The sequence below is a fragment of the Microtus pennsylvanicus genome, chromosome 18 (genome assembly GCF_037038515.1).
Source record: "Microtus pennsylvanicus isolate mMicPen1 chromosome 18, mMicPen1.hap1, whole genome shotgun sequence".
NCBI lineage: Eukaryota > Metazoa > Chordata > Mammalia > Rodentia > Cricetidae > Microtus > Microtus pennsylvanicus.
In genome coordinates this window covers 3,678,331-3,706,253 of record NC_134596.1, presented here as the reverse complement: position 1 = coordinate 3,706,253, position 27,923 = coordinate 3,678,331, and the positions used below count along the sequence as shown (strand labels likewise).

At 52.8% G+C, this 27,923-nt stretch overlaps 1 protein-coding gene across 1 annotated transcript; it reads left to right on the top strand.

Moving 5' to 3' along the window:
* The first annotated feature begins 173 nt into the window (after nucleotides 1-173).
* On the top strand, nucleotides 174-27,716 carry Sult2b1 (sulfotransferase family 2B member 1). Its single transcript, XM_075952304.1, has 7 exons — nucleotides 174-295; nucleotides 17,792-17,934; nucleotides 22,364-22,572; nucleotides 23,065-23,191; nucleotides 23,585-23,679; nucleotides 26,319-26,499; nucleotides 27,487-27,716. Exons 1-7 carry the CDS (start codon nucleotides 234-236, stop codon nucleotides 27,699-27,701), a joined length of 1,032 nt encoding a protein of 343 aa, XP_075808419.1. The 5' UTR covers nucleotides 174-233; the 3' UTR covers nucleotides 27,702-27,716.
* The last annotated feature ends 207 nt before the right edge of the window (nucleotides 27,717-27,923 follow it).

Sequence of the window (27,923 nt, the reverse complement as noted above, 5' to 3'; positions counted from 1 at the left end):
CGGAAATCCCCACAGCTGGCCCTGGACTCCGGTCGCGTGGAGCCTCCACCCTCGCCTTGGGAGGGCACCAGCCTCTCCCTCCCTGCCGCCGGCAGGAGGCGTGGGCAGCAGCTGGGAGAACCGGCTGTGCCCCTCCCCTGGGCCGGCCTGGTAGGCACCTGGCACTGGCGGGCGCGACAGACGCTGCGCACCTGGCCCCGACGCACGCCCGGCTAGCTCCTGCCCTGCCCGCCATGGATGGGCCACAGCCCCCGGCCCTGTGGGGCAAGTACGAGAACAGTATCTCCGAAATTAGGTGAGGCGGCGTGCTTGCCAGGGCCTGGGGAGGGTGGGGTCAGGCTCTGGCCAGGGAGGGACCCTCACTGGATTCAGTCATGGGATGCCTCTCTCATGCTCCGTTTGTTCTGTCGTGGGACGGGGGCTGGGACCTTTGTTAACCTAAACTGGGTAAGGGGAACCGGGAGCCTGGTCTCCAGAAGCTTTGAAAGACCAAGGTTGATGGATCCTGCATCAGCTGGGGACTCGCAATAAAGCCCACTTCTCACGTTTGCCTACTCCATTTGGGAGACATCAAGGAGCATGGGATGCTCACGGAGGGGAAAATGGGTCTTGGACTCCAAGAGAACCCAGAGAGATTAGGGCCCACCTTGCTTCTCGTGTAGGGAGTGAACATAGTTCCTCTGTTCCTGGAGATGAGTCAAGCACTCAGAGAGTACCCACTTACCAGACGGAGAAATTGAGGCTGGTCGGGGAAGTGTCCTGGTCACAGAGCCCCTTCTCCCGGAGCCTTTGTAACCGCTCCACACCCCTCCCCTTGGCTTCACTTCTTGGCTAAGCATGCAGAAGGCCAGAAAGGGCTCGCAGCCTCCTCAGATCACACAGTGAGCTGCCGTCTGGTACCCTGGGATGCGTGCGGGGGGTACGGGGCGGGGGCAGGAGGAGCAGCTAAGTCCTGTCCCCACCTTGGTTGCTTCACTTCCCCTGCCAGGGTGTGGAGAGGCATTAAGGGACCCAGACTCCGGGGTCCAGGTCGTTGAACCCTGATTGCTGTGTGACCTAGACAAGCTTGCTAGCATCCCTGGGGCCCTCAGCTTTGGTTCATCATTCTTCTCTGTGCCTCTCTTCTGCCCGACCTGGCGCTGTGCTTCTTCCTAGCCGGGTCACCGGGTCCCTGGAATGACTGTTCTCTGCAGTTGAGTGTCGGTCACTTGCGCTCTCTCGCTCTCTCTCTCTCTCTCTCTCTCTCTCTCTCTCTCTCTCTCCAACTCAGTACCGACCGTCACTCTGGATATAGGCTTCAGTGCTTTCGGCTTCCGTGTGTTCCCGTGTGTCTCCGGGACCTGCCAGTCCCCACGCCACACCCCGTCCCAGCCTGCCGACCCCAGTGGTCCCAGAGCTGCCTCACCCACCCTGACAGCCACGACGTGACTCCCTAGCATCCGGCCCCACCCCCACCCCGGCACTCTCCTCCTCTCCTACATTCCATTCACCCCACGACTTCAGGTTCCCTGGTCACACCCCACTCTTCCCTGCCCTGGTACCTTTGCACATCCAGTTTTTTGATTTTTTTCCTCTGTGGAGACTCCCAGAAACTTCATTTCTAAACCCCAAGTCCACCGCTGTCCCCTGCTTCAGTGTTTTCTATGGCTCCGCAGCACGCAGGGCAATGACCTCCAACGCTCTTTAAAGCTTAGAATTGTTCTGTTTAGAAGGAATTTCCTGCTCCAAAAAAACTAATAGAAATCAGGACAGGATGGATCTGATTTGAGGTGGAGACAGGTATGCTCCCCACCCCCCACGCCCCACCCCCCTCTGCTCCCCACATCCCAGCTCTGCTCTCCTGGTGCATCTGAGCAAACTGAGCCCCTTGTGCCCCCATGCCCACAGCCCACCTCTGGGCCTGAGCACTTGGTCCTTCCTCTTCCCTGGTAATCTCTGTGCTCCCTTTTACTGGTCAAACTGCTTGTCGGGGTTGAAGATGTAATTTTGGATTTCAGACCTCAGCTGTTTAGGGTTCCTGCAGGGGAGAGGGAGTGAGGGATACACAGAACCTGGACTATCAGGGTCCTTCTTCAGATCTGTGCTGGGCACCATGACAGCCAGCCGTGGCACAGGGAACTCATGAGAACAGTAACCAGGAATGGATGAATGAATGAATGAATGAATGAATGAATGAACGAACTGAAGAATGAGATTAGGAAACCTTTGATCTTGGGATGAGTCAGGACTACAGGAGGGACCAGGCGTGGTGGGCAGAGGGCATCAACGGAATCCCATAGGGCAAAGAGCAGCACCTCATCCTACCACACCCCAGAGGCAACAAATGATTCCACTTTTAAACCTCTTGAACAAGAACAGGTGAGCCATTATCTGTCCTAGATATGGGTCATGTGATGCAAACGGTCCAGGATTTAATCTGGACTAAAGGATAGCCAGCAAGATGCAGCCCTTGGACTGTTCGAGATAATGGCACTGGTCATTAGCATGCCTTATATGGATGAAGCCTCATGGCCTCTTGTGGATCTGGGGGACCCTAAATGACAGAGCAAGCCTGGGGGCGTGGCTCAGTGTGTGACGCTCTGGCCACAGCAGCCAGGTGTCCCGCACTTCACCATCACCCTTGGCTATGGCGTGAGTTCAAGACCAGGCTAGGCCACATGAGGACCTTTTAAGAAAGGGGAGTTGATAAGAGGACAGCGATGTAGAAGGTGGGCAGGGCAAGGACAGGGAGCAGGTGGCAAGGAGCCTACCTGCCCCTGTCTGCAGTTGATCCTCCCGGTGAGCTGACCAGGTGAGAGGGAGTCAGATGAATGGCCGATCAGCATCCACCAAAGAGTTGAGAGCCTGAGCCTGAGAAAGTAAGAGGTCGCCAAAGGTCAGCCGGACATAATTAGTGTGAAGCCAAGATCTCAGTCACATAAAGCAAAATCTCTCCTTCCACAAATTTGGGTATAAGGAAGGTGGGGAGGAGGGACATAGAAGGTATGTGGTCCTCTGAAGCACAGAGGCTTTGTGAGCGCTCACTGGGGAGTCCCTCACACCCCTGGGGGTCTTGTGCATATAGAGAACTCCCCCCACCCGGTAATCTCTGTGGGTGCTTTGTCTTTTTCTGGTGAACATTGGGCCTCTCAGATGCTATTCAAGTCCCTACCATTGAGCCACACCACCAGCCTCCCACTGGGGGTTTCTACACAGGGGCCGGACCACCGAGCCACACCCTAACCCCTCACTGGGGATTCTAGGCAGGGTTCTACCACTGAGCCACACCCCAACCCCTCACTGGGGATTCTAGGCAGGGGCTCTACCACTGAGCCACACCCCAGCCTTCTCTTATGTTTATTTCTTTCTTGTACACATGTGTGGGCTTGTGACTGTCACTGCACACATATGGAGGTCAAAGGGCAACTCTGTGGAGTTGGGTCTCTCCTTCCATCATGCTGGTCCCAGGGATGGAATGCAAGTCCTCAGAATGACAGCAAGGGCCTTTATCCAGGGAGCCACTTCCCCATCTTTATTTTGGGACATAATCTTGCTAAGGTGTCCACACTGGCCTTGAACTTGGGATCCTCTTGCCCCTACCTCTTGAATAGTTGGGCTATCAGGCCTTCCAGGCAGCTTGTTTCTGTCTCTGGTTTTACAGTTCAACACTGGGGAGATTTCACAGACTTAACATGGAACACGGAGCTGGGTTTTCTGCTGGAGGCTCTCTTAGAAAGGTTTAAAGTATAAACACAACAGTGATGTCTGCCTGGGGCTTGAGCCAGCAGAGTAGAGGCCCTTTGGTAAGAAGCAAGAGATGCCCAGCACTCAGGAGGCAGAGGCAGACAGATCTCTGTGAGTTCGAGGCCAGCCTGGTCTACAACAGCTATTTCCAGGACAGGATCCAAAGCCACAGAGAAACCCTGTCTCGAAAAACCAACCAAACAAAAAAGAAAGAAAGAAAGAAAAGAAAAGAAGCAAGAGATGGCTGGGGGCTGGAGGCTGGAGGCTGGGGGCTGGGGGCTGGAGGCTGGAGGCTGGGGGCTGGGAGCAGGGGGCTGGAGGCTGGGGCCTGGCACCTTTGATCCCAGCATATGGGAGACAGAGGCAGGTGATTCTGTGAGTTTCAGGACAGCCAGAGCTACACAGAGAAACCCTGTTTCAAAAAATGAAAGAAAGAAAGAAAGAAAGAAAGAAAGAAAGAAAGAAAGAAAGAAAGAAAGGAAGGAAGGAAGGAAGGAAGGAAGAAAGGAAGGAAGAAAGAAAGAAAGAGTGAGCAGATATCTGTAGCCCATAGAGACCAAGGCAGTCCCCTCTGCCATGCCTCACTGTCCCTAGGGCGCACCAACAGGGCAGAAGCTGGAGAGTGGAAACTCCCAGTGTGTGTGGTCATTGTAGGAGGAAAGGTGGAATCAAGTGCTGAGACATCAAGGGGCATCCAACCTGCGGCAGGGAGATCTAAACCAGAGGCCTCAAGAGGGGACCAAGGCCAGCAAAGCAGGTGTTAGGGAAAAAAATCTTAAGACGAGCCACTTCGCCGGTGCAAAGAAATCCAATCAGGTCAAATCAAACTGAATTAAAATGCCCATATTTTATTAAATGCAGCACTCTCGGGTGGCCGAGAGCATGGCAGGGGAGACAAAAAAGTAGGGAGCACGTGCAAAATCCGGGACCACATGTTCCTCTTCTGGGATACCCACTTAAATACCCCGGGGAGGGGTCAGGACCTGGCATGCTGGGATTTGGGGTCCAGGGGTCTGGAATGGATGCCAGGGGCTGGGGTGATGCTCCCAACTTAACATTACAGTAGGGACCAGGCATCCTGAGCTCAAAGGCCACCAGCCTTGCTGCCCAGAATAGATGGCCCAGAGGAGTTGCAGTGTCTATACAGTGGGTAACAGGTTGGGGGTGAGATTGGTACCCATATGGAAGGGAACTGTCTGTTCCGAGGAGGGATTTGTGAGGGGGAAGCGATCATTTGTTGGTTTTTTTCAAAGATTAATTATATTTTATGAATTTCTGTATATGTGTGTGTTTGTGTGCATGTGCACAGGATTGTGGGCACCCATCAAGGCCAGAAGAGCCAGACTCACCATTTGTAGCTATAGCTGGTTAGGAGCTGCCAATGTGGGTCCTAGGAGTTAAGCCCCAATCTCCTGGATGAAGATTGGAGCAGGATGCAATTGTAGATACCGAGGCATCTCTCCAGCCCTAGGTTTTGGTTTTTGAGACAGGGTCTCACTCTGTAGCCCAGGCTAGCCTTGAATTCATGGCAGTCCTCCTGCCTCAGCCTCCTAAGTGCTGGGAAATAGCAGCATTTTTGGCTAGTTTGAAGATTTTGTTTTTCCTATTTCCTTTCCCAACTTCCAGTGAGTCCTTTTGAGCCAGGAAATGGAGGCAGGAGGAGAAAGAGAGACCAGGAGCGGCCTGAGAATGTGCCCTGCCACGCCTGAGCGCAAGGCACTGCTCACAGGCTCACTCCTGGGTAACAGAACCACCAACCTCCTCCTCCTGTTCTTTCTTCTTTTCCTTTCCTTTCTTTGTTTGAGACAGGGTTTCTCTCTGTATCTCTGGCTGTCCTGGAACTAGCTCTGTAAGACAGGCTGGCCTAGAACTCAGAGATCTGCCTGCCTCTGCTTCCTGATGGTGTGATTAAAAGCATGGCCACCTTGCCTGACTCTTTTCTTTTTTCTTTTTCTTTATTGCGTGTTGTGTGGTGTGTGTGTGTGTGTGTGTGTGTGTGTGTGTGTGTGTGTGCTTCTGAATGTGATGCCCACCTGTCTGCTGGTCTACTTACCTGTGAATGTACAGGTGACAGTTGGAGGTTGGCAGCTTCTAATACTTTCTATATTGTTTATTTGTGTGTGTGTGTCCGTGTGTATGTGTGTGTGTATACGCATTGCTGTGTTGGCACAGGTGCCATAGGATGCCAGAAGAGGGCACTAGAGTCCTTGGAGTGGAGTTATAGGCAGTTGTCATCTGCCTGACATGAGTTCTGGGATCTAAACTTTTGTCCCTTGTAAGAGCACCAACTGCTTTTTACTGCTGAGCTGTCTCTCTAACTCCTCTACCTTGTTTTCTGAGACAAAGTCTCTTACACAAACGCTGGAGCTCTCCATTTTGTCTACATTGATTGGTCAGAGAGTCCCAGGGGTCCGCTTTTCTCTGCCCTATCACAGCCCTGAGATACAGACAGACACACAGCACTGATCACACACACACACACACACTGAGATACAGACACACACAGCACTGAGATACACACACACACAGCACTGAGATACACACACACAGCACTGATCACACACATACACAACACTGAGATACAGACACACACATCACAGTGCCCAACTTCATATGGTGCTGAGACGCGAACTTAAGCGTGCCTGCTTGCACAGAAAGCACTTTACACCAGGCCATCCCCCCACAGCTGGAACCTTCTTCCTGATTTCTGCTGTGTTAGGTGGGATGGAACCCAGGCCTTTGTGCACATTACTACCACTGAGGCACACCCAGCCCCCCACCCCAGTCCCCACACTGGGGGATTCTAGGCTGGGGCTCCACCACTGAGGCACACCCAGCTCCCCACCCCAGTCCCCACACTGGGGGATTCTAGGCTGGGGCTCCACCACTGAACCACACCCTATACCTATATATATATACTGGAGGATTTTAGACAGGGACATTGCCACTGAGTCCTGCCTTCAGCCTTCCAACAACACCTCACTTATCCAGATACAGCATGAGCCCAGGTAAATGTTTCCTCAATGACGCCACAGCTACAAACCAGTGGAGGAGGAGGCACACACCGGGGTCTCAGTGTGTGGGAAGTGAAGGCTGTAAGCCTGAGGCTAGCCTGGGCTACAGAGTGAGACCCTGTCTTTCACAAAAACAACAAACCACACTATTAAGTAGAGTTACTTCTTTCCCACACTCAGCCTGAGAGCTGTGGTTTGTGTTTTCTCTGTCTGGTAACCGCTCAGGCAGCTGCTCTGCCTGGGGAGAGATCCATTTGCATTTCGATCCCATCCCGGTCACGGCTGACAAGTTGGCTAGCAGGCCCTGGCTGTTCTCAGCCGGTTAACAGATCTTTCCCGGGTCAGAACTGACATTTCCTGAGTAACAGATGGGGAAGATGCAGAGCCGCAACCCCGTCCCTGAGGTCACATTTCAAATACTCAGTAGCACACGTGGCTGGTGACTGTGGCGTTGGACGGTACCTGGGTCTGCATGAGGCTCCGTGTAGTAAAGGCACACGATAGGGGTCTAATATATGGGGGTGCACAGCAGAGAGAGGTGGGAAGAGCCTCAGGCAAGAGGTCACTAGGAGACCTGGTGTGGCAGAGCGTGGAACATTTAGAGAACAGACTGAGCCGGTGGAGAGCTGGTGGGGAGGAGGCCTTGCAGGCCCTTCAGGGAGACAGGCCTGAGAGGACCTTGAGCAGGTATGTCTCCCTCAGGTGACCGTACACCTCTCCCAGCCTGTCCTCATCTCCCCAGTGGGCCAACAAGATGGGGGTATACCTCAAAATCTAAATTAGCTATTCTGTGGTCAGTCAGCTGCTGGAGATAAAAACACCATTTAAAATTTAAAATTTTTTGTTTTGAGTTTGACATGGTGGCACACACCTTTAGTCCAGCACTAGGGAGGCAGGGGGTAGGCAGATCTCTGAGTTCAGGGCCAGCCTGGTTTACAGAGTGAGTTTCAGGATAGCCAGAGCTGTTACACAGAGAAACCCTGTCTCAGAAAACAAACAAACAAACAAATATTTGTTTTGTTTTTGAGACAGGGTCTAGAGCCCAGGATGTCCTCAAATTCAAAGCAATCCTCCTGCCTCAGTCTCCTGAGTATTGGGGTCACGGGCCTGTGTGGCCAGGTCCGTGGGTATTCCATTTTATGTCAGGACTGGAGCATTCTCACATTCTGGAATCTATACAGGTCCCGTCTGTGCTGGGGGTGACTTCATTTACAAACCTAGGAAGCACCAACCATCTTTGCCTGAGCAAAACCAGCCAGATACCAGGGAATAGCTCCTAGAATGGGCTAGTCTCGCTCAGTCTGGGATGGAGAATATCAGAGCAGATAGGGCTTCTGTTTGTCAGAAATACTTTGTTGGGCATCATTCCTCAAAGTGAAAACACTTTCTGAAGGACAAGGATGTACAGTTTTATGTATATATTTATTTATTTTTATTCCGTGTGTATGGGTGTTTCTTATGCATGTATGTCTGTCTACCACATGTACCTGGTGCCTACAGAGGGCATAAGACCCCACAGAACTGGACTTGTAGATGCTTGGGAGCCACCTTGTATGTACTGGGAATTGAACCTGGGTCCTCTGGAAAAGCAGCCAGTGTTCTTATCCACTGAGACATTTCTCCAGTCCCAGAAGACGGTGACAGGAGTGAGCAGGGTATTCTTTGCAAAGCATGAGATGAGGCTGGGGCATGACTCCATGGTAGAGCCCCTGCCTAGGGGCTGGGATGTGGCTCAGCAATGGGGCTCTGGTCTAACATGAACCAGGCCCTGTGTGCAATTCCATTTTGGGGCGGTGGATTGGGGGTGAGGTGAGATGGACCTCAAAGTCACCAAATAGCAAACACGGGGAGGAGTGAGAGAGGATATGAGTTTTACGGTCAGTGAGGCTGGGAGGAGCGAGAACTGGAGGAGAAGTCCTAGAGCAGCATAAAGTAATGAGACACACACGTGTGCACACACACATATGCGCACGCACACATACATGCACGCATACACATATGCACACGCACACATACATGCACGCATACACATATGCACACGCACACATACATGCACGCATACACATATGCGCATGCACACATACATGCACGCATACACATATGCGCATGCACACATACATGCACGCATACACATATGCGCACGCACACATACATGCACGCATACACATATGCACACGCACACATACATGCACGCATACACATATGCACACGCACACACATACACACATGCTCGCACACATGCAAGCACACGCCCACACACATACGCATGTGCGCACACACATATACACACACATATGCACACACACATGCACGCATACACACATGAACATCTTTCCTGAGGTTCACATGGTGATGACCTTGGCAGTTGCTCACTCATGAATAAATGGTTGCAGGCATATATATGTGATCTACAGCTAGAAATACTTTATGACCTAAATAAACTGTTTTGGGTAGCACTGGGGATGACCCAGGACCCTTTGCATGCCAGGCCAATGCTCTGCTGTCAAACTGTGTTTCTCCCTTTCTTTTACTTTTTGGTTTTGTTTGTTTTTGTTTCTGAGGTAGGGTCTCTACGTAGAATAGGCTGACTGCCAGGCGGTGGTGGCACGCGCCTTTAATCTCAGCAGTCAGGAAGCAGAGGCAGGCGGATCTCCGTGAGTTCAAGGCCAACCTGGTCTACAGAGCTAGTTCGAGGACAGGCCCCAAAAGCTACAGAGAAACCCTGTCTTGAAAAAAAAAAGAACAGGCTGCCTCTTCCTGCCAAGTGCTGTGTCACCACCAGACCCTTCCTTTTTCTGTTTTGAGACAGGGTCTCACTAACTTTCACAGGCTAGCCTTGTAATCAAATCCTCCTGCTTCAGCCTTTCAGGTGCTGGGGTGAAGGGCCTGTCCCTCCAGACGCAGCTTCTCCAATGCTTTTTAATCTGAGCCATACACACCAGGACCTTTGACTCTCGCGCAATTTACGCTGCGGATAACTAGAGTTCAGTTTGTTTCCCAGCTCTTTTTTTTTTTTTTTTTTTTGAGACAGGGTTTCTCTGTCCTGGAACTAGCTCTTGTAGACCAAGCTGGCCTCGAACTCCCAGAGATCTGCCTGCCTCTGCCTCCCGAGTGCTAGGATTAAAGGCATGTGCCACCATCTCAGCTTTTTTAAAGCCAATGTTTGTGTGTAGTAAGTTTCAGAAATGTAAAGAATCAGCTGAGGGTACTGTCAAGACGCAAGCATGTCCAGCCCCGCACGGCAGTGCACACCTTTAATCCCAGCATTCAGGAGGCAGAGAAGGTGGACCCTTGAGTTTGAGGCCAGCCTGGTCTACAGAACGAGTTCCAGGACAGCCGAGGCTACACAGAGAAACCCTGTCCCGGGGTGGAGGGGGGGGATGGAAGCATGTCTTCATGAGGGGCTGGGTGCAATACTTTACTGAGCGCTCATTTCCTCCCTCCTGGCTTCCGGTTCTTCAGTGCTGCCGACAACACCTTGTGTCTTTCACTGGTTCTTGCTCAAGGTCTGTGTGTTCAGGGGTGGGGGACAAGTTTGTTCATCTAACAGAAATGATGAGTTCTGCCCCGGACCCTGCTGTTCCTGGTTCTTGAGGGAGGAACACCATCCCAGCTTCCTTATCAGTGGGGAAGCTGCGCTGAAAGAAGGAAACACACAAAGAAAACAGTCACTAAGTAGTAAGTGACTGCAGGGGCAGTAAACAAGGCGGAGACCCAGTGATGCGCCTGGGCTGGAGCCAGCGCGCATCACAGTGATGCTGGGAATGAAGCTCCCAGCGAGCCCAAGTCAGAGTCGACTCAGTAGATTTCCCCTAGCTCTGGCTATGCGTGAGTCATCTGCCGAGTGGAGTTAGGGACGCTGGCACAGATGCACTCCGTGCCGCGGCCAGCGTGGAGGTGAGCATGGATGTGAGGAAGGGCATCCTGGAGACACAGTCTGGGCGGCTGGACTGCTGTAAACACTGGCCATGATGTGACTGGAGCTGGCTCAGGCTGGGGGACTCTGAGGAGCTGACCCCAACGTGAGTCAGCAGAACAGCCTGGCGTCTGTGACAGTGGGGGCTGGCTGAGCGGGGGCTACAGCCCCGCAGCTGTGACAGTGGGGGCTGGCTGAGCAGGGCTACAGCCTGCCAGACACCCGAGTCCTCATGTGGCTCCTTCTGAGACCCCCACAGCGCATTCCTCAGAGGGGCGCCCCGACCTCCTGTGACCAAACTGGAAATGTCCTGTTCCAGAGCTCCCCATCTGAGATTAATCCCTTCTCCTCCCCTCCTCCTCTTCCTCCTTCTCATCTTCTTCCTTCCTCTCTCACTCCCTTTATCATGAGACCTGGTCCGAATATGTAGCCCAGGCTGATCTCAAACTTGCAATCCTCCTGTCTCAGACCCACATGCTGTCACTTTCTAATGTTGATAATGCTGCCATCTGGAGCTGGCTGGATCAATCCTGTCATTAGGATTCAGTACTCTCTGAGCCCCATCCCTTGCCCAGGGCTCATGGACTATGGATGGAAGAACAGACACCCCAGGGAAGGAGCCTGCTCACAAGTCCCCCTGCAGTGGGGTAGTAGCATGGGTGTGCTATCTTGTGAGATGTCTTCTCAAACATCCTGGGTAGACAGAGAGTCACTGGCCATCACTGTAATAGCGGAGGTTGCGTTATCTGAATGAGACTCGTAAAAGATGGAATCACAGCTGGGCTGTGGTGACGCACGCCTTTAATCGCAGCACTCAGGAGGCAGAGGCAGGCGGATCTCTATGAGTCTGAGGCCAGCCTGGTCTCCAGAGTGAGTTCTAGAACAGCCAGGGCTGTTAGACAGAAAAGCCCTATCTTGAATCACCGCCCTGTCTCTTACCTCCCCTCCCCCACCCCAGTAAAAAGAGAATCACAGGCTCAGGACTCGGCTGAGTTGGCAAAGCACTTTCCCGGCACACATGAGGTCCTGGGTTCCATGCCAGCACCACATAGGCCTGGTGTGATGGTGACATCCGGAATCCCACCGCTAAGGGCCTACAGTGGAAGGATTGCCAGGAATCTGAGTCAAGCCTGGGATACTTGGGTGAGCCTTGTCTCAAGAAACAAAACGACAGTAATACAGTAAAGTCAATGAAGGGGAGTTCTGTCACCCTCCAGAGATGTGACATGAGCTGGCCTCTGGAGACTCCCAAAGCCCCTCCAACGGCTGGGGCTGTCTCTGTGCTTGCTTCCCGTTCCTGTCCTGGCACAATGTCCACACACACAGTCCCAGCTGGAAGTCACATAAAAGTGGTGGAGAAGCCAGGTGTATGCAGAGCACTGTCCCGCTCCGTGGCTTCCAGGCTGATGGACGACTCCCCGCAAACCTTAGCACCACAGAGGCCCCTTCTCGTCTCCTGCTGCCGCTTCTGTGTGTGTGTGTGTGTGTGTGCGTGTGTGTGTGTGCATGTGTGCGTGTGTGCATGTGTGTGCGTGCGTGTGTGGTGTGTGTGTGTGTGCGTGTGTACGTGTGTGTACGTGTGTGCGTGCGTGTGTGCGTGTGCGTGTGTGTGCGTGTGTGTGTGTGTGCGTGTGTGTGCGTGTGTGTGCGCGTGTGCGTGTGTGTGCGTGTGCGTGCGTGTGTGCGTGTGTGTGCGTGTGTGTGTGTGTGCGTGTGTGTGTGTGTGCGTGTGTGCGTGTGTGTGCGTGTGTGTGCGCGTGTGCGTGTGTGTACGTGTGTACGTGTGTGCGTGTGTGTGTGCGTGTGTGTGTGTGTGTGTGTGTGCGTGTGTGTGTGTGGGCGTGTGTGTAGAGTGGCATGTGCTCACAACTCAGGTTGTTAGGCCTGGCAGGGAGTGGCTTTACCTGCTGAGCCATCCTGCCAGATGCCTCTGCCTTCTTTTGACAGGGTCCCTGGCTGATCCTAAAGATGGTCGTTTAGAGCAGGCTGGTTGGCCAGCGGGCTCTAGGGGCCCACTGTCCCCATTGTGCTGGACTGCGGGCCACCCACCAAGGCTTCCATGTCAAGGTTGGGAACAAGCCCAAGTTCACGTGCTTCTGTGGCAAGCATTACCAAGTGTTTGTTTCTCTTGGATAAGCACCCGCGAGAAGCAATGTGCTTTGCCACCTGGATTGTTGCAATACTTCATTCAGGTTTATTAACGATAAGATAACATTGATCAGCTCGTGGGACCGACATGGTGGTGGGGTTGGGTACAGGTCTGACCAGGGCATCTCTGAACACTCTGGGTCCATTTTGTGTCTCCCTGACTTATGGAATTCAAATCTGTCCGCCCTCCATGGCTGTGTGTCATTAGCCAGGTTGCTTCACCTCTCTGAGCCTCCATTGTCTCCTCTTTGGGTCAGGGATCATCAGAGACCTCGTGGTGTTGCTGGAGCTCTCTCCACTGCTGGCAGCGCAGGGAGTATTTTGGAGACATTAACCAAAACAGACTGACCAAAAATAAACAGTCGTTGAGGGTGGAGAGTTGGCTCAGCGGCAAGAGCGCTGGCTGCTCTTGCAGAGAACCCAGGTTTAGTTCTCAGCGCACACATGGCGGCTTACACCGGTCTGTAGCTTCAGTTCAGGGGCTCTGGGGCCCTCTAGTGGCCTCTGCTGGCACGGCACGTGGTGTACAGACACATGAAGGCAAAACATCCACACATATAACATAAATAAATTAATCTAAAGACAGTTCTTTCACTTTTGAAAGCCCCTGGACAATGAAGATAGTCAGAATATGCAGTGTGACTACCTTCACTCAGGAAATCTGAAGCCCCAAGCACCCTAGAATCCTAACCTATTTTAGTGCTGGCCTGACACCATGGGTAGAAGGTTGCGTGCCTGAGCTCATAGAACCAAGCGAGAGACAAAATATGGGGAACAAAAATATTGGGTGAAATATCTTTGCGGCTGTGAGAGGGTGCGGGACACATCTGGAACTGGAGTTTAGACTCAGGTCTCTCCCAATGCGCGCGCGCGCGCGCGCGTGTGTGTGTGTGTGTGTGTGTGTATGTGCGTGTGTGTATGTGTGTGCGTGCAACTATTTCAAAAGACAAAGTCTCCAGGTGACATCTGTGAACCCTGTGTTTAGGGTAAGATGAGGCAATATTCAGCTTGATCTGGGTGAACTGAAACAATTCAGAGGGACTCGTGTGTGGGCTTGGGGGCGCAGCTGGCTGAAGGATGCATGTGTGTCCAGCGCATCGTCTACATGTGTCCCCCAGGGTGAGGTTCAGTGAGAACATGCATATTTCACACAGGGAGGTAAGAGTCTGGAGAGGAATGGAAGGTAAGGGGAACCCCACTGCAGGGTTGACTCGGAATGTGGGGCCACAGCGTTGATGGCACAGAGGGACAGGGCAGACGGGATGCCGTGTGGAGCCTTGTAATGGCGTGGCTACGCCTTTCAGTAAGACAGGTGCTGCGGTGTGAGCTGGTCCTCGGTGGGTCCTCTCCTGCTGGTGGGAAGAAATCACCGTGGGGGCCTTAGTGGAGACTGGGATGTAAAAATAGGTGATTTCAGCAGTGGAGGCTTTAGGTGATGGTGTCTCTTCTTCCTTCCACGCATCTCCTGACAAGGAGGCCTGTGCAAACTCAGCCTTTCTTCTCTCCCCGCCCAAGGGGCTGAGCTGACGGCCTTCAGAGGACCCGTCCTCATCACTTTCAGTGCTAAGGTGGAGACCGCCTGCGGGTATTGGCACCAGAAATGAGAAAACCACAAGATCAAGATGTAGAATCCAAAGAGGCTGCGTGAGCCTAGGAGCCAGAGCTGGCGGGAAGGTGGGGATGAGGAGGAGGGCATGGGAAGAGTATGGAGGAGAGTGCAGGAGAATCTGAGTTCCAGTTCCTGGCTGGCAAAGTCTCTGCAGCCTCCAGGGCTGGAGGCACCGACAAGGGAGGGGATGCAGATGTCTGGGATTGTCCTTCACTTGGTCAGTCTTTCCTTCCTTCGGCTGTTCGTTCGTTCGCTCTCCCAGTCAGTCAGCTGTTTGTGCATTTTCTCATTCACTCATTCTCCCGCTTGTCCCTTCGTTCCCCCCATCCACTGTCTCCCTCACACACTCATTCGGTCACGCGTAACGGAGCCAGAAGCCCTGGGCCCTTGCTGCTTGGCCCCTCAGGACGTGAGCTGCATTCAGAGAGTTTTGTTTCTGTTTTATCAGTGGAGTGGTGGCTCAGGTGTCCACTTTAATTTACTTACTCATCCTGGAATCATTTCAGGGTGCCTAAGGGAACAAGATTCTCCCCTGGAAGGTGACTCAGTTTCCCTCCCCTATAATGGGAAAGAAATAACTCTCAAGGAGCTGCTGAGATTAAAGACTAAATCATACCTGGGGCTACAAAGTGTCTCTCAAGAACCCGGTAGTTAAGATACACAAGCCCTTATAATCCTCAGTAGGGTGGGAGGCTTGAAGCAGTGATTACTGCTGTCTGCTGATGACAGTTGAGGAAACTGAGGTTCAGGCTGCAAGGCGGGTTAGGCATAGCCTTGGGCAGGCATACAGCAACTAGTCTGCCTGGTAACTGGTGACCTCACCGCTCCCGCCTGTGGAGCCAAATCTTCCTGGTAACTGGTGATATCACACATTCTACCCTCAGGCTCGACCTATGGGAAACCGATGACCTCACCGAGCAGATGAAGTAGCCGAGGAGTCTCCACCTCACTGCAGGCACAACTGCACTGCAGGCTGGCTGCTCCACTGTTGCAGAAAGTGATGGTTTTAGTGCAGGTTTATAGGAGCTGAGCTTCCCACCAGGCTACCAGACCGCACACTGACCACTTCAGCCTCCTGCGGTTCTCTATTTAACCGACTTCAATAGCGCACTTTCTCTGAGCTAGACAGAGGCTTGCGCTCCTTATAAAATACTACAAGGTGGCAGATATGTGTATATATATATATAATATATTATATATTATATAATTTATAATATCTATCTATATATATATAGAGAGAGAGAGATATCCCAAGACAGAGCGACCCACAGTGTGGACTCCTGAATGTTTCTGGGCTTCATCTATGTGTTCAGAGCCAAACTCTCACCACCAACACCATCATCATTGCTGTTGCTGTTCTAGGGATGGGACCCAGGGCCTTGCCATGCCCACCCCTCATTGGGGGCTTCCAGCGGGAGCTCTGTTACTGAGCCCTACCCCTCTCTGGGGAGTTTACATTCCAAACGTGTTCTTCTTTCTTTCTAAGATGTATTTTGTTGCATCTGTGTGTGTGTCTGTGTGTCTGTGTGGGTACCACATTGGCCAGAAGGGAGCATCAGAAGGTATCAGAAACATTAACTATTTGTGCGCTGGCTTATGTGGGTCCCGGAATCAGAACTTGGCTTCTCTGAAACAGCTGTGAGTACTTCTAACCACTGAGCCAAAAGCTCTCCAGTCCCTTTTTTGAGGGGAGGGCAGGGAGATTTAAGGCAAGGTCGTCTGTGTAACCCTGGCTGCCCTAGAAGTCACTCTGTAGACCAGGCTGGCCTTGAACTCAGAGATCTACCTGCCTGTACTTCCTGAGCACTGGGACTAACGGTGTGAACCACCACTGCCTGACAGCTTCTTACTTTTTGAGACTGAATCTCCCTGTGCTTTTGGAGTTGAACTTCAGCTTTCTGTTCTCACGTCTCAGCCTCCTTTGTCTTGGGAATGAACGGCTTGATCCACTGGTCACTCAAAGAGAGCTGGGTGTTTGAAGAGTATTTGGTGATACCCACAGTTCTGGCCATCCTAACCTCCCTGGGTCTCCTGTCCCTTCCATACTGACAGGGACAGAGATGGGGGACCCGCAACGGTAACATGCAGAATTTTAGTGGGACACTCATGGCATGCAGTTGCTACACAGAAGTGGAGTGTGGAAATTGCTCCCTGAGATAGAGAGTGACATGAAACCAGTGACAGAAACTGGACCTTGTAATCCATGTCTGAGCATGCTCAGTCCAGTCAGGACCTTGTAATCCATGTCTGAGCATGCTCAGTCCAGTCAGGACCTTGTAATCCATGTCTGAGCTTGCTTAGTCCAGTCAGGACCTTGTAATCCATGTCTGAGCATGCTCAGTCCAGTCAGGACCTTGTAATCCATGTCTGAGCTTGCTTAGTCCAGTCAGGACCTTGTAATCCATGTCTGAGCATGCTCAGTCCAGTCAGGACCTTGTAATCCGTGTCTGAGCATGCTCAGTCCTGCCATCAAGAGTCTGAAGCAGATACAGCCAAACACTGTTCTTATGAACTTTTAGTGGGAACTGTTCTCCAAAACAAAGCAGTATGCTGTGGTCTCTTTTCCCCAGGAAACATGAATCCAAGGGTTGTAGCTCAGCGGCAGGACAGTGGGCTACTATGCCAGCTCCATCAGTATTAACTCATTACACAAAACCTATGCCCTAGATGAGCCTGGTGGCCCAGATCTGTCATCCTAGGAATTTAGGAGGCTGAGACACAAGAATCAAAAGTTCAAGACTATCCAGAACAGCTCAGTGAGACCCTGTCTCCAACAAATTAATAGAGGGCTGTGGGCATGGCGTGGTGGTAGAGCCCCTACCTAGAATCCTCCAGTGGGGCTAGGGCATGGCGTGGTGGTAGAGCCCCTACCTAGAATCCTCCAGTGGGGCTAGGGCATGGCGTGGTGGTAGAGCCCCTACCTAGAATCCTCCAGTGGGGCTAGGGCATGGCGTGGTGGTAGGACACTTCCTGCACCGTTCTGGAAGCCCGGGTTCAGTTCTTTCTTTGGAAAGTCAGTTCTGTGGCTGCATAAATGCGTCACGGCTTTAGAAAAAGCAGCCAGATCACTTTAGCTTCTCGGTGAGTCATGGGGGGTTTTCTCATGGGCTCTACAGCACGCAGCACTGGCAGGGCACCTGCCACCTTTATAAGATGGCCTGGTGACACGGTGTCACCTTCCAGGGTTGGGAACACCGAGCTCTACTCACGGATAGGAAGCACTATGCCTCCTGCCAGCTGCCCGGCTTTGGGCAAACCACTCCCACCCTCTGTGCCCATGAAGATGATAAACATGACATTGTGGGGTGGCTGTGGCTCAGACAAAGGCCCTCAACCTGCCCCCTCCTTGCTCTCTCTCACGTGTGCCTTCCTCTCTCGCAGCCAGAAGCTGCAGGGGGAGTATTTCTGGTACAAAGGCATTCCCTTCCCCGTCGGCATGTACTCACCCGAGAGCCTCAGCCTGGCAGAGAACACTGACAACGTGCGGGATGAGGACATTTTCATTGTCACCTACCCCAAATCAGGTACGTAAGCTTGGGCTCAGGGGAGAAGTGGGGAGGGAAGGAGCCCGCAACCTCTTCTGGAAGCACCATCCTGGGCACTGCCCACTAACTCTCTGTTACAGGCAGACTCCAAAGACCTGGCCAACTCCCTTCTCCTCCAGGGCTGCAACCGTCTCCCCAGACCTCCCCCATCTCCTCAACCCCCACAGCACTGAGTGTCCCCAGACCTCCCCCATTCATCCTGTCAGCCCCACAGCACTGAGTGTCCCCAGACCTCCCCTGTCCCCTCAGCTCTACAGCACTGAGTGTCCCCAGACCTCCCATCTCCTCAGCTCCACAACACTGAGTGTCCCCAGACCTCCCCTGTCCCCTCAGCTCTACCACACTGAGTGTTCCCAGACCTCCCATCTCCTCAGCTCCACAACACTGAGTGTCCCCAGTCCTCCCCTGTCCCCTCAGCCCCCACCACACTGAGTGTCCCCAGACCTTCCCCGTCTCCTCAGACACTGTGTGGTCTGGTGAGTACTGTGTTTTTGTTGAGACAGGTTTTCATGTAGCCCAGGCTAGCCTTGAACTCCTGGTGTCTTAGGTTCTGGGAGGCGGATGTGTGCCTCCAGATGGAATCTCTGCTTTCTCACTGGGAGGCTTTCCTGAATTTTCCAAGAGCTTTGTCCGCATTGAACATTGTTGTGCTCTGTGAGCCTGAACCACGCCTGCTGCCTAATGTGCTGGTGGGGATGTTCTTCCTCTCCACGTCATTCTGAACTCACAGATAAGGAAAGTCAGTGTTCTCGAGACAGTTTTTCTGTGTAACAGCCCTAGCTGTCCTGGAACTCACTCTGTAGACCAGGCTGGCCTCGAACTCACAGAGATCCACCTGCCTCTGCCTCCCGAGCGCTGGGATTAAAGGTGTGCACCACCACCCAGTTTGTTCTTTTCTTTGTGTGATAAAAAAAACACCTTGATGTGGGCTGGAGAGATGGCTCAATGGTTAAGAGCATTGCCTGCTCTTGCAGAGGTCCTGAGTTCAATTCCCAGCAACCACATGGGGGCTCACAACCATCTGAAATGAGGTCTGGTGCCCTCTTCTGGCCTACACAGAATATTATATATATATTATATATTATTATATAACACAGAATATTATATATATATTATATATAATATAAACCATATATATTATATAAAATATAAAATATATATATTATATATATAATATAAAATATATATTAAAAAAAAAACCTTGATGTTGAGATGGCTCAGTGGTTCACACTTCCAGGCCACACAGTACATCAGGAAGGGAAATCAGACCAGGAATCAGGAGGGACCTGAAGCAGAACCAAGCAGGACACTGCTTTCCAGCTCCTTTTAGATCCCAGGACCCCTTGCCTGGGAGTGGGTTGGGCCCTTCTACATCAATTAGTAGTCAAGAATATGCCCACCCCAACATTCAGGAGACAGGGGCAGGTGAGTCTGAGGCCAGCTTGGTCTAGTAACAAATTCCGGGCCAGCAAGAGCTAAATAAATAAATAATGAAAGGCCTCACAGACATGCCCCTGACGCAGTGCCCAGCGGAGACTTGGGTAACTCTGGACTGTGCAGACAGCTGGAGCTAACTAGGAGAGCTGGGTCGGGTCAAGCGGTGCACATCTGTGATCCCAGCAAAAAAAGTCAGCCTGAGGCACACAAGAGAGAGCCGGACCCAGAAGAGATCACACGAGGCCCTTAAAGTAGCCATGCTTGGACGGAGAAACTGAGGCAGAGACCAGGTATGGGGTGGCGTGAGGTGAGAAAGGAGGGCATTATTTAGTGATGGGGCCGACTGTTGCGAACAATGTGTTTGCATGTATGCTGCCAACCGGAAATGGTTAGGATGGTGAGGTCTGCGTCCTGTGTATTCTAACACAAAGAGGAGGGAAACTTGCCAGCATAGACTTCAATAGAGAAGCTCCAGACACAGGAGTAACCCCCACTGTCTGCAAGAAAAGGGAACCCCAGGCAGCGGTAAATTGGAGAATGGGACTTCCCTGCTCCTGTCTCCGGATTCAGTTTCAGGGGAGAGGTGGAGGATTCTTGTCATTTCATTGTATTTTCCCTGCGCTAGTGACGAGGCGCAGAAGAGGGCAGCCACCGAGAACAATGTCGGATAATTTATGTTCCTCTGGCGCCCCCTGCTGGTGCGTGAAAACTGGGCCGGCTCGCTAGGGAGCGCCTTCTCTGCCCAGGCGCCCAAGACCCTTGAAGGTTGATGGTGGAAGAGACTGGGCTCCTGGGCAGGGACAGGGACTGGTTGACGTGACATTCAGATAGATGAGATAAGCTGGGCCTGGTGGAACAGGCCTGCTGTCTTTGCTAGGCCAGGGTCTGTTTTATTTTCGTTTGGGGGTTTGTTTTTTTTGGGGGTTTTGTTTTGGGTTTTTCGAGATAGGGTTTCTTGAAAGCTTTCGAGAAAGGTTTCAAGCTCTTGTCTTGAAACAACTATAACAAAATTAATTAGTTAAGGAAATGAGGATGATGAAATGGCTCAGCGGGTAAATTCACTTGCCACCAAGGCTGCTAACCTGAATGTGAGTCCCAGGACCCACATAAAAGCCAAGCATGGTAGGAGGCTTGTGCCTATAAGTTCAGTGCTGAGGGTAGAGACAGATTCTGGGTGCTCCATGGCCAGCCAGTTTAGGGGAGATGTTGAGGTCCATTTCAGTAGGAGACCCTTTTTTTTTTTTTTTTGGTTTTTTTCGAGACAGGGTTTCTCTGTGGCTTTGGAGCCTGTCCTGGAACTAGCTCTGTAGACCAGGCTGGTCTCGAACTCATAGAGATCTGCCTGCCTCTGCTCCCAAGTGCTGGGATTAAAGGCGTGCGCCACCATCGCCTGGCCCCTTTCTTTTTTTAAAAAAAAATATTTTTATTTATTTATTATGTATACAATATTCTGTCTGTTCGACTCCCGGTGTGGGAACCAAAAAAAAAAAAAAAAATATTCTGTCTGTATGTCTGCCTGCAGGCCAGAAGAGGGCATCAGATCTCATTATAGATGGCCGTGAGCCACCATGTGGTTGCTGGGAATTGAACTCAGGACCTCTGGAAGAGCAGTCAGTGCTCTTAACCTCTGAGCCATCTCTCCAGCCCCGAGACCCTTTCTTAAACAATAAAGCAGAGTTATAGAAGAGATAATGTTTTCCTCCAACCTCCATACATTCAGAAGTGGGCATGCAGGCACCACACACACACACGCACGCACACACACACACGCACGCACACACAGGCACACACACACGCACACACACACAGGCACACATGCACACACACACACACAAGCACACACGCACACGCACACACGCACGCACTACACATAGGCACACACACACACAGGCACACATGCACACACACACATAGGCACACACACACACGCACACACACACAGGCACACAGGGAGGCAGTCAACTCAGAAGGCAGAGCTTGCATGCAGTATGCAGCTTGGTGACTGAATGCAGGGTTCCTCCCTGTCCGCTAGGCTGCAGCATGTCCTGCAGGGAGGCAGAGGTCAGTGAGGGGAAGGAATACACATTGAGGTAGCAGTGTCCACTCCCAAGAAGCCCAGGACCTCCATAAGCGGCCAGCACAGGGACAGTCATAGCTCTCCTAGGACTGGAGGTTCAGGGCTATGTTTGCTTTTATTTTATATATATGGATGTTGTAGGCACATGTATGTGCACAGTGTGTGTGCAGTGCCCACAGAGGCCTGAAGAGGGCGTCACATCCCTTGGAACTGGAGTTACCAGTGGTTGTGAGCTGCCATCTGGGTGCTGGGAATTGAATCTGAGTCCTTTGCAAGGGCATCCTAAGCCATTTCTCCAGCCCCCTCATCTTCACTGGTGTTCTGTTGCTGTGAGAGACACCATGACCACTGCATCTCTTATAAAGGAAAGCATTAAATTGGGACTGGCTTACGGCTTCAGAGGCTTCATCCATTATTCTCATGACAGGGAGCAGAGTGGCGTGCAGGCAGACGTGGTAGCTGAGAGTTCTCCATCTGGAATCTCAGGCGGCAGGAAGAGAGAGAGCCTCTGGGCCTGACTTGAACCCCTGAAACTTCAAAGCCCACCCCTAATGATACACTTCCTCCATCAAGGCCACTCCCTGGTGACCGGACATTCAAATCTATGAACCTATGGGGGCCATTCTTAATTAACCACCACACCCCTGGGGTTTTGTTCTGAGACAGGGTTTCACACTACAATTCAGACTGGCCTCAGATTCAAAGTGGTCTTCTAACTTAGCCTCCAGAGTGCTGGAATGACAGCCCTGTCCAGCGTCTGGCCAGGCTGTTCCCTGCCTTGCCTCCTGCTTTCTTAGGTACCTTCAAACCCAGTGCCCCCATTGGGAACATGGTTCTGTTCCCACTTCTTGCCATCCTTTCTGCTCCCAGCTAACCTCTCTGTTCTCCCGGTAGGTACCAACTGGATGATTGAGATCCTCTGCTTAATTTTGAAAGATGGGGACCCCTCGTGGATCCGTTCTGAGCCCATTTGGCAACGTGCACCCTGGTGCGAGACCATCATAAGTGCCTTCAGTCTCCCAGACCGGCCCAGCCCCCGCCTCATGAGCTCCCACCTCCCCATTCAACTCTTCACCAAGGCGGCCTTCAGCTCCAAGGCCAAGGTGAGGTGGGCAGAGGGGGTGAGGCTGGGAGACTAATCCTGAGAAGCTTCATGGTGAATACACTCTTGACATGTGGCCCTGGGAGTCTGCCTTTTAAAGGGGAGCAGACTCTAGGCCAGATGTGGTCATATGTGCCTGTCACCCCAACACTTGAGAAACTGAATCAGGAGAGTGGTCATGATTTCCAGGGCACCCTAGGCTACAGAATGATGCCACTGCCTCCCCGGCAGCATGTCCCATGTCCTCATCCTGACTCTCAGGCCTTCCTTCTCCCTGCTTTCTTTCCAGAAACCAAACTGGCTCAGGAACAGCCCCTCCCTCCTTCTAATGTGATTGGAGGAGGCTTGGTCCCTAAAAATGGGCTGGGCTGAGCCCACTCCACCTGGAGTGTGTCCTGCCTGCAGGGTCAGAAGAGGGGGAAGGAAGGCAGGCCGCCTGGGGGCAGGTCCCACCATACCTGACACCTTCTCCCCTCCTCGCCATCTTACACAGGTGATCTACTTGGGCCGGAACCCCCGGGACGTCGTGGTGTCTCTTTATTATTACTCTAAGATTGCAGGGCAATTGAAGGACCCTGGGACGCCTGACCAGTTCCTTCAGGATTTCCTCAAAGGAGAAGGTGAGGACTGGGAAGGGAAGAGAGATGGGAAGAGACAAAAATGGGAGAGGCAGAGATGGGAAGAGACAAAAATGGGAGAGGCAGAGATGGGGAGAGACAGAGATGGGGAGGCAGAGATGGGGAGAGACAGAGATGGGGAGGCAGAGATGGGGAGAGGCAGAGATGGGGGAGGCAGAGATGGGAGAGATCAAGGAGAGCAGAGATGGAGATAGAGACCAGGTAGACAGACTAACCGGAGCAGACGTCTGGGTGGTGGCAGGAGGAACTGCACAGACAAGAGCTGGGGGAGGGGGGTCTCTGACCCCAGCTGAAAGGCCTTAGGTAACCGGCACAGGTGGCCCGAGCAGCCTGGTCCTGAGCCCTGTGACCCTCACACCCCTCTACCCTCTGCAGTGCAGTTTGGCTCCTGGTTTGACCACATCAAGGGCTGGATCCGGATGCAGAGCCATGAGAACTTCCTGTTTATCACCTACGAAGAGCTGCAGCAGGTTCGTCTGGTGTATGCCCCTGGCACCTCTCCCTCGCCACACGCTCCTGGATGCCCGCCCACCTCCTATCAGGCCTTGTCCTGGGGAAACAAAACTGATGGTGGTCTGGAGATGGGAAGTGGGGAACTATAGGCAGATAGGGCTCTTCAGCTCACGATCAGATAGGAGGGACAACCTATGGTGGTCTGGAGATGGGAAGTGGGGAACTATAGGCAGATAGGGCTCTTCAGCTCACGATCAGATAGGAGGGACACACAGCAGCAAATGGACGAGCAGCCAGGAGAGTCTGCAGCCAGAGCAGCCAGTGCAAAGGACCTGGGGAAGCGCCCCTCCCCCTCGCTCTGTCCCCTCCATCACACTAAATCTCGGTAGCCCAAGTGTCTGAGGATGACCTTGAACTTCTAATTCTTCTGTTTCCAATGCCTGAGGTTATGGAAGTACCCCCACGCGTAGCTCCCGCAGTGCTGGGGACAACCCAGGCTTCTAGCAGCAAACTCTCTCTTTTATTTATTTTTCCAGACAGGGTCTCTCTGTGTAGCCCTGGCTGTTCTGGAACTCACTCTGTAGACCAGACTGGCCTCTGTCTCCAGATCTCCCTGACTCAGCCTCCCCCAAGTGCTGGTATTACAGGCATATTCCATAACTGTCACCTTTTTCAGTTCTGAGGATTGAACCCAGGGCCTTGTATACGCTGGGCAAGTAGCAAATGAATCGTAACTCAAAGTCCTTGCTGGGAAATTCTAGGCAAGGATTTTTTAATTTTAAATGAAGTTTCATTAAGGTTCCCAGGCTGGCCTTGAACTTTCAATCCTCCTCGGTCTCCAGAGTGACTGAGGTGACAGGCTTGTGTCACCAGGTCTAGCTTCCAGAGACACTTATGGTAGTTACCACCTTAGATTCTCAGCGACAGGGCAGCTCGGAGCACAGCCCGGAACAGTGTGCCTGGCCCTGGTGTGCGGCGCCTACCCCAAGCCTGCCCAGCCCTGGGTCAGCCTGTGGAGTGTGAACGGCTAAGCTAGGTCAGGGTAAGGGTACGTGGGGCTGAGTCAAAGGCCTGGGTAAGGGCACGTGGGAATGGCCACCAGGAGAGCCAACCAGCGCCTGCCACCTACTGCTAAGCACCAGTGAGAATCTGTGCACAGCTGTTCCCAGAGACCGGGCGGAGAAGCCCAGGAAAGACTCACCCACTGGAGCCTGTCCCCAGCACTCAGGAGGCAGAGGCAGCAGAACGAGTTCCAGGACAGCCAGGGCTACACAGAGAAACCCTGTCTTGGAAAACAAAACAAAACAAAGAACAAACAACAACAAACAAAAAAAGAGTTGGCAAGTTGACTCAAAGGGTAAAGTCGCTTGCTACCAGGCCTGAAGACCTGAGTTCAGTCCCCAGATGTGGAGAGAACTGATCTCTGCCATGTTTCCTCTGACTTGCACACACACAGCGCACACACATGAATGTAATAAAAATTTACATATATATTATATGTACATATTCATTTAAAATAGCAATAGACCACCAATTTTGAGCTGTGGAAATCGTAATTATTTAGGTTCGCCCTGGGAAGTCCTCACGGCCGTTCAGAGGAGGGCATGAGCTTTAGCACTCTGGAGAGAGTCAGGCATTTGCAGAAGACACACAGCAATTCCCCGCAGCCCCCATAATTTTTCCATCCGGATACTTTCTCCTGAGAAAGCTTTCGGCACCATGTCTCCCTCCCTTCATCCAATCAAGTTTTATTCTCCAAACCAAAAACTGGGCCACAGAGTGGAGCGCAGCTTCGGGGACTCTGCAAGGGGCACGGCACCGTCCACATGTGTGTTTCTGGGACAGGCCTGTGGCTCAGAGAACAAAGGCTTATGAAAGAGAAATTGACCTGGAAAAGCTGGCCGTGGGGCTATGCAGCCACCAGCTATGCCGAGCGCCGTATGCCATGGCTGGGAGGTTGAGAGGACCATGGAGCTTGGGGGGCTGAGTCTGAGCCTTGGGGTTATGTGACTTTGCGCAAGTATCTTCTAGTTTGTCAACTAGGGTGTGACCTTTCTTGCAAATCTGACGGCAGAATCAGCACAAATGTGAACGAGGACTTGGGTCACAGTTTGGTTCCAGGGACTTGAGCCAAGTGTCATGAGGAAGGCAGCAATTGAATTTATCAGTGGCAAGGATTATCGAGAAATCTTGTGCTGAACTGTGGAGGGGTGAAAGGTCGGGAGCGGCAGTGTGGGAAGCAGGGGCTCACACAAAACCACCCTGTCCTTGAAAACCAGGCCAGGGAGGACTCTGTCCCACGTACTGGGGAGCCACTGAATCAAGGGCGCCAGGGAAGAGTTGGCTGAAGTGAGGAGATGCCCTCCCCCCCCCTCCCCGGAGGCAGGCAGGCTGGGAGAGGGGCTGCGGTGGGGAGGATGAGATGTGGGCCAGGGTGGGGATGTTGGGGACACAGAAATGAAGACATGGCAAAAGAAGGCAGGCAGGACAGGAATCTGGGCTGAGGCAGCCGGGGAAGGGGAGGCCCCAGAGACCAGTGCTGGGGGTTCAGAAAGGGGCAGAGCCGTCAGCTTCTGATGTAAACTTGGAAACCACTGGCCTCCCCGCCAGGCTACCCAAAGTGGCCCCCACTCCACTATTCTTTTTCCCGCCCCAGGACCTGCGAGGCTCTGTGCAACGCGTCTGCGAGTTCCTGGGCCGGCCACTGGGTGAAGAGGCCCTGAGCTCTGTGGTGGCCCACTCAGCTTTCGGTGCCATGAAGGCCAACACAATGTCCAACTACACACTGTTGCCGGCCAGCCTGCTGGACCACCGCCAGGGGGCGTTCCTGCGCAAAGGTACCACTGGGCGCTTCTAGACAATTCACAGCTTGGGGGGGGGGGCCTTCATTTTCCTGGATGCCGCACGGAGTGTACAGGGCCACCTAGACAAGTAGTCTTCGCTCTTAGTAGGAGGTCTGGCATTCCAGGTGCCTGCCTGCCTGCTGACCTGCCTCCTTCTGGACACCCGCACGAAACCAAACATCCTGAGGGCATTCAAAGCCAGGCTCCTAACAGCGTGAGGCTGAAGTCGCAGGAACCTTTGTTTTAGTGCGGAATAATTCAGTGTTTAGTCAGGCGTGGTGGTGCTTGCCGGTCAAACCAGCTATTCAGAGTTGGGGCCATTCTGGGCTGCTTCAGATTCTGTCTCCAAACAAAGCCTTGACAACACAGGATCCCCAGGTGGTCCAGGCCGGTCCCCGCCCCCCGGATCCTGCCGCCACCTGATTTCACAGTCTAAATCCCAAGAAATGAGTATCTCTAAGGTGTAGCAGCCCCCTTCGGGGAGACTCGGGGAGACTCCTGATCTCACCAGAGGCCACATGACTGACATGCAATAAAGTCTACAAGCTGTTTGAAAGGCCCCTGTCTGCACAGGCAAGAGAGGGACCCCTAGTGGTCCCTGTGATAGCAGGGACCAGCACTCAGCATTACATGCTTGGGGTGGGGGGCACCTTGCTGAAGCAGCTTCCAGAGTGCCTGACTGGGGTGCTCTGGCCATCCAGGCACAAGAATGCTGGAGGCCATGTTGGGTGTCTGAGGGGTACTAGGGTGAGAGAGCCCTGTGCCGGCAGAGGCAACTCCCAGAGGAGGTGATGCAGGCTGAAAGGGGGTGTTTGGGTGCTAAGAGGGAAGTGAGTTCTGGGAAGAGATCTGGAAGGTCAGAGGTCAAAGGACAGGGCGGACAAGGGTCACCGAGGTGTAAAGGAAAGAGGCAGGTGACGCAGATGGTGTAGTTGGTCCTGAGGGGAGTTCCTCAGTGGTCCCTTCCTCTGTCCCCCCCAGGCATCAGTGGTGACTGGAAGAACCACTTCACTGTGGCACAGAGTGAGGCCTTCGACCGCGTCTACCGTGAGCAGATGAGAGGACAACCAAGCTTCCCCTGGGACATGTCCCCAGAGGCCACCAGCCCTGATGGTGACCCTGATCCTGAGCCCAGCCCTAGTCCTGGCTCTAACCCAGGACCCTCTGATGACCCCAATGCAGAAGCCTCACAATAAAGTGGACACTCTGATTGCCCCTTCCTACTTGCTGCGTTTTCGGGGGACAGTAGGGTGGGGGGGAGCGGGGGAGGGGAGAGTGGGGGTGGAATACAGAGGTCGGGGTCGGGGTCACGCACCAGAAAGGATGCAAAGGAGCTGCAAAGGCTCAGTGTGACTCACTTCTCATCCCAGTGCTTGGGAGGCAGAGGCAGTAGGATTGCAAATTCATGTCCAGCCTGG

What these genes read in the sequence shown, in the direction of transcription:
- Sult2b1 (XM_075952304.1), top strand. Translation starts at nt 234, where the DNA reads ATGGATGGGCCACAGCCCCCGGCCCTGTGGGGCAAGTACGAGAACAGT. An exon ending in CCTTCAGCTCCAAGGCCAAG is followed by an intron (nt 22,573 to 23,064) that starts GTGAGGTGGGCA and finishes CATCTTACACAG; the next exon opens with GTGATCTACTTGGGCCGGAA. An exon ending in GGATTTCCTCAAAGGAGAAG is followed by an intron (nt 23,192 to 23,584) that starts GTGAGGACTGGG and finishes TACCCTCTGCAG; the next exon opens with TGCAGTTTGGCTCCTGGTTT.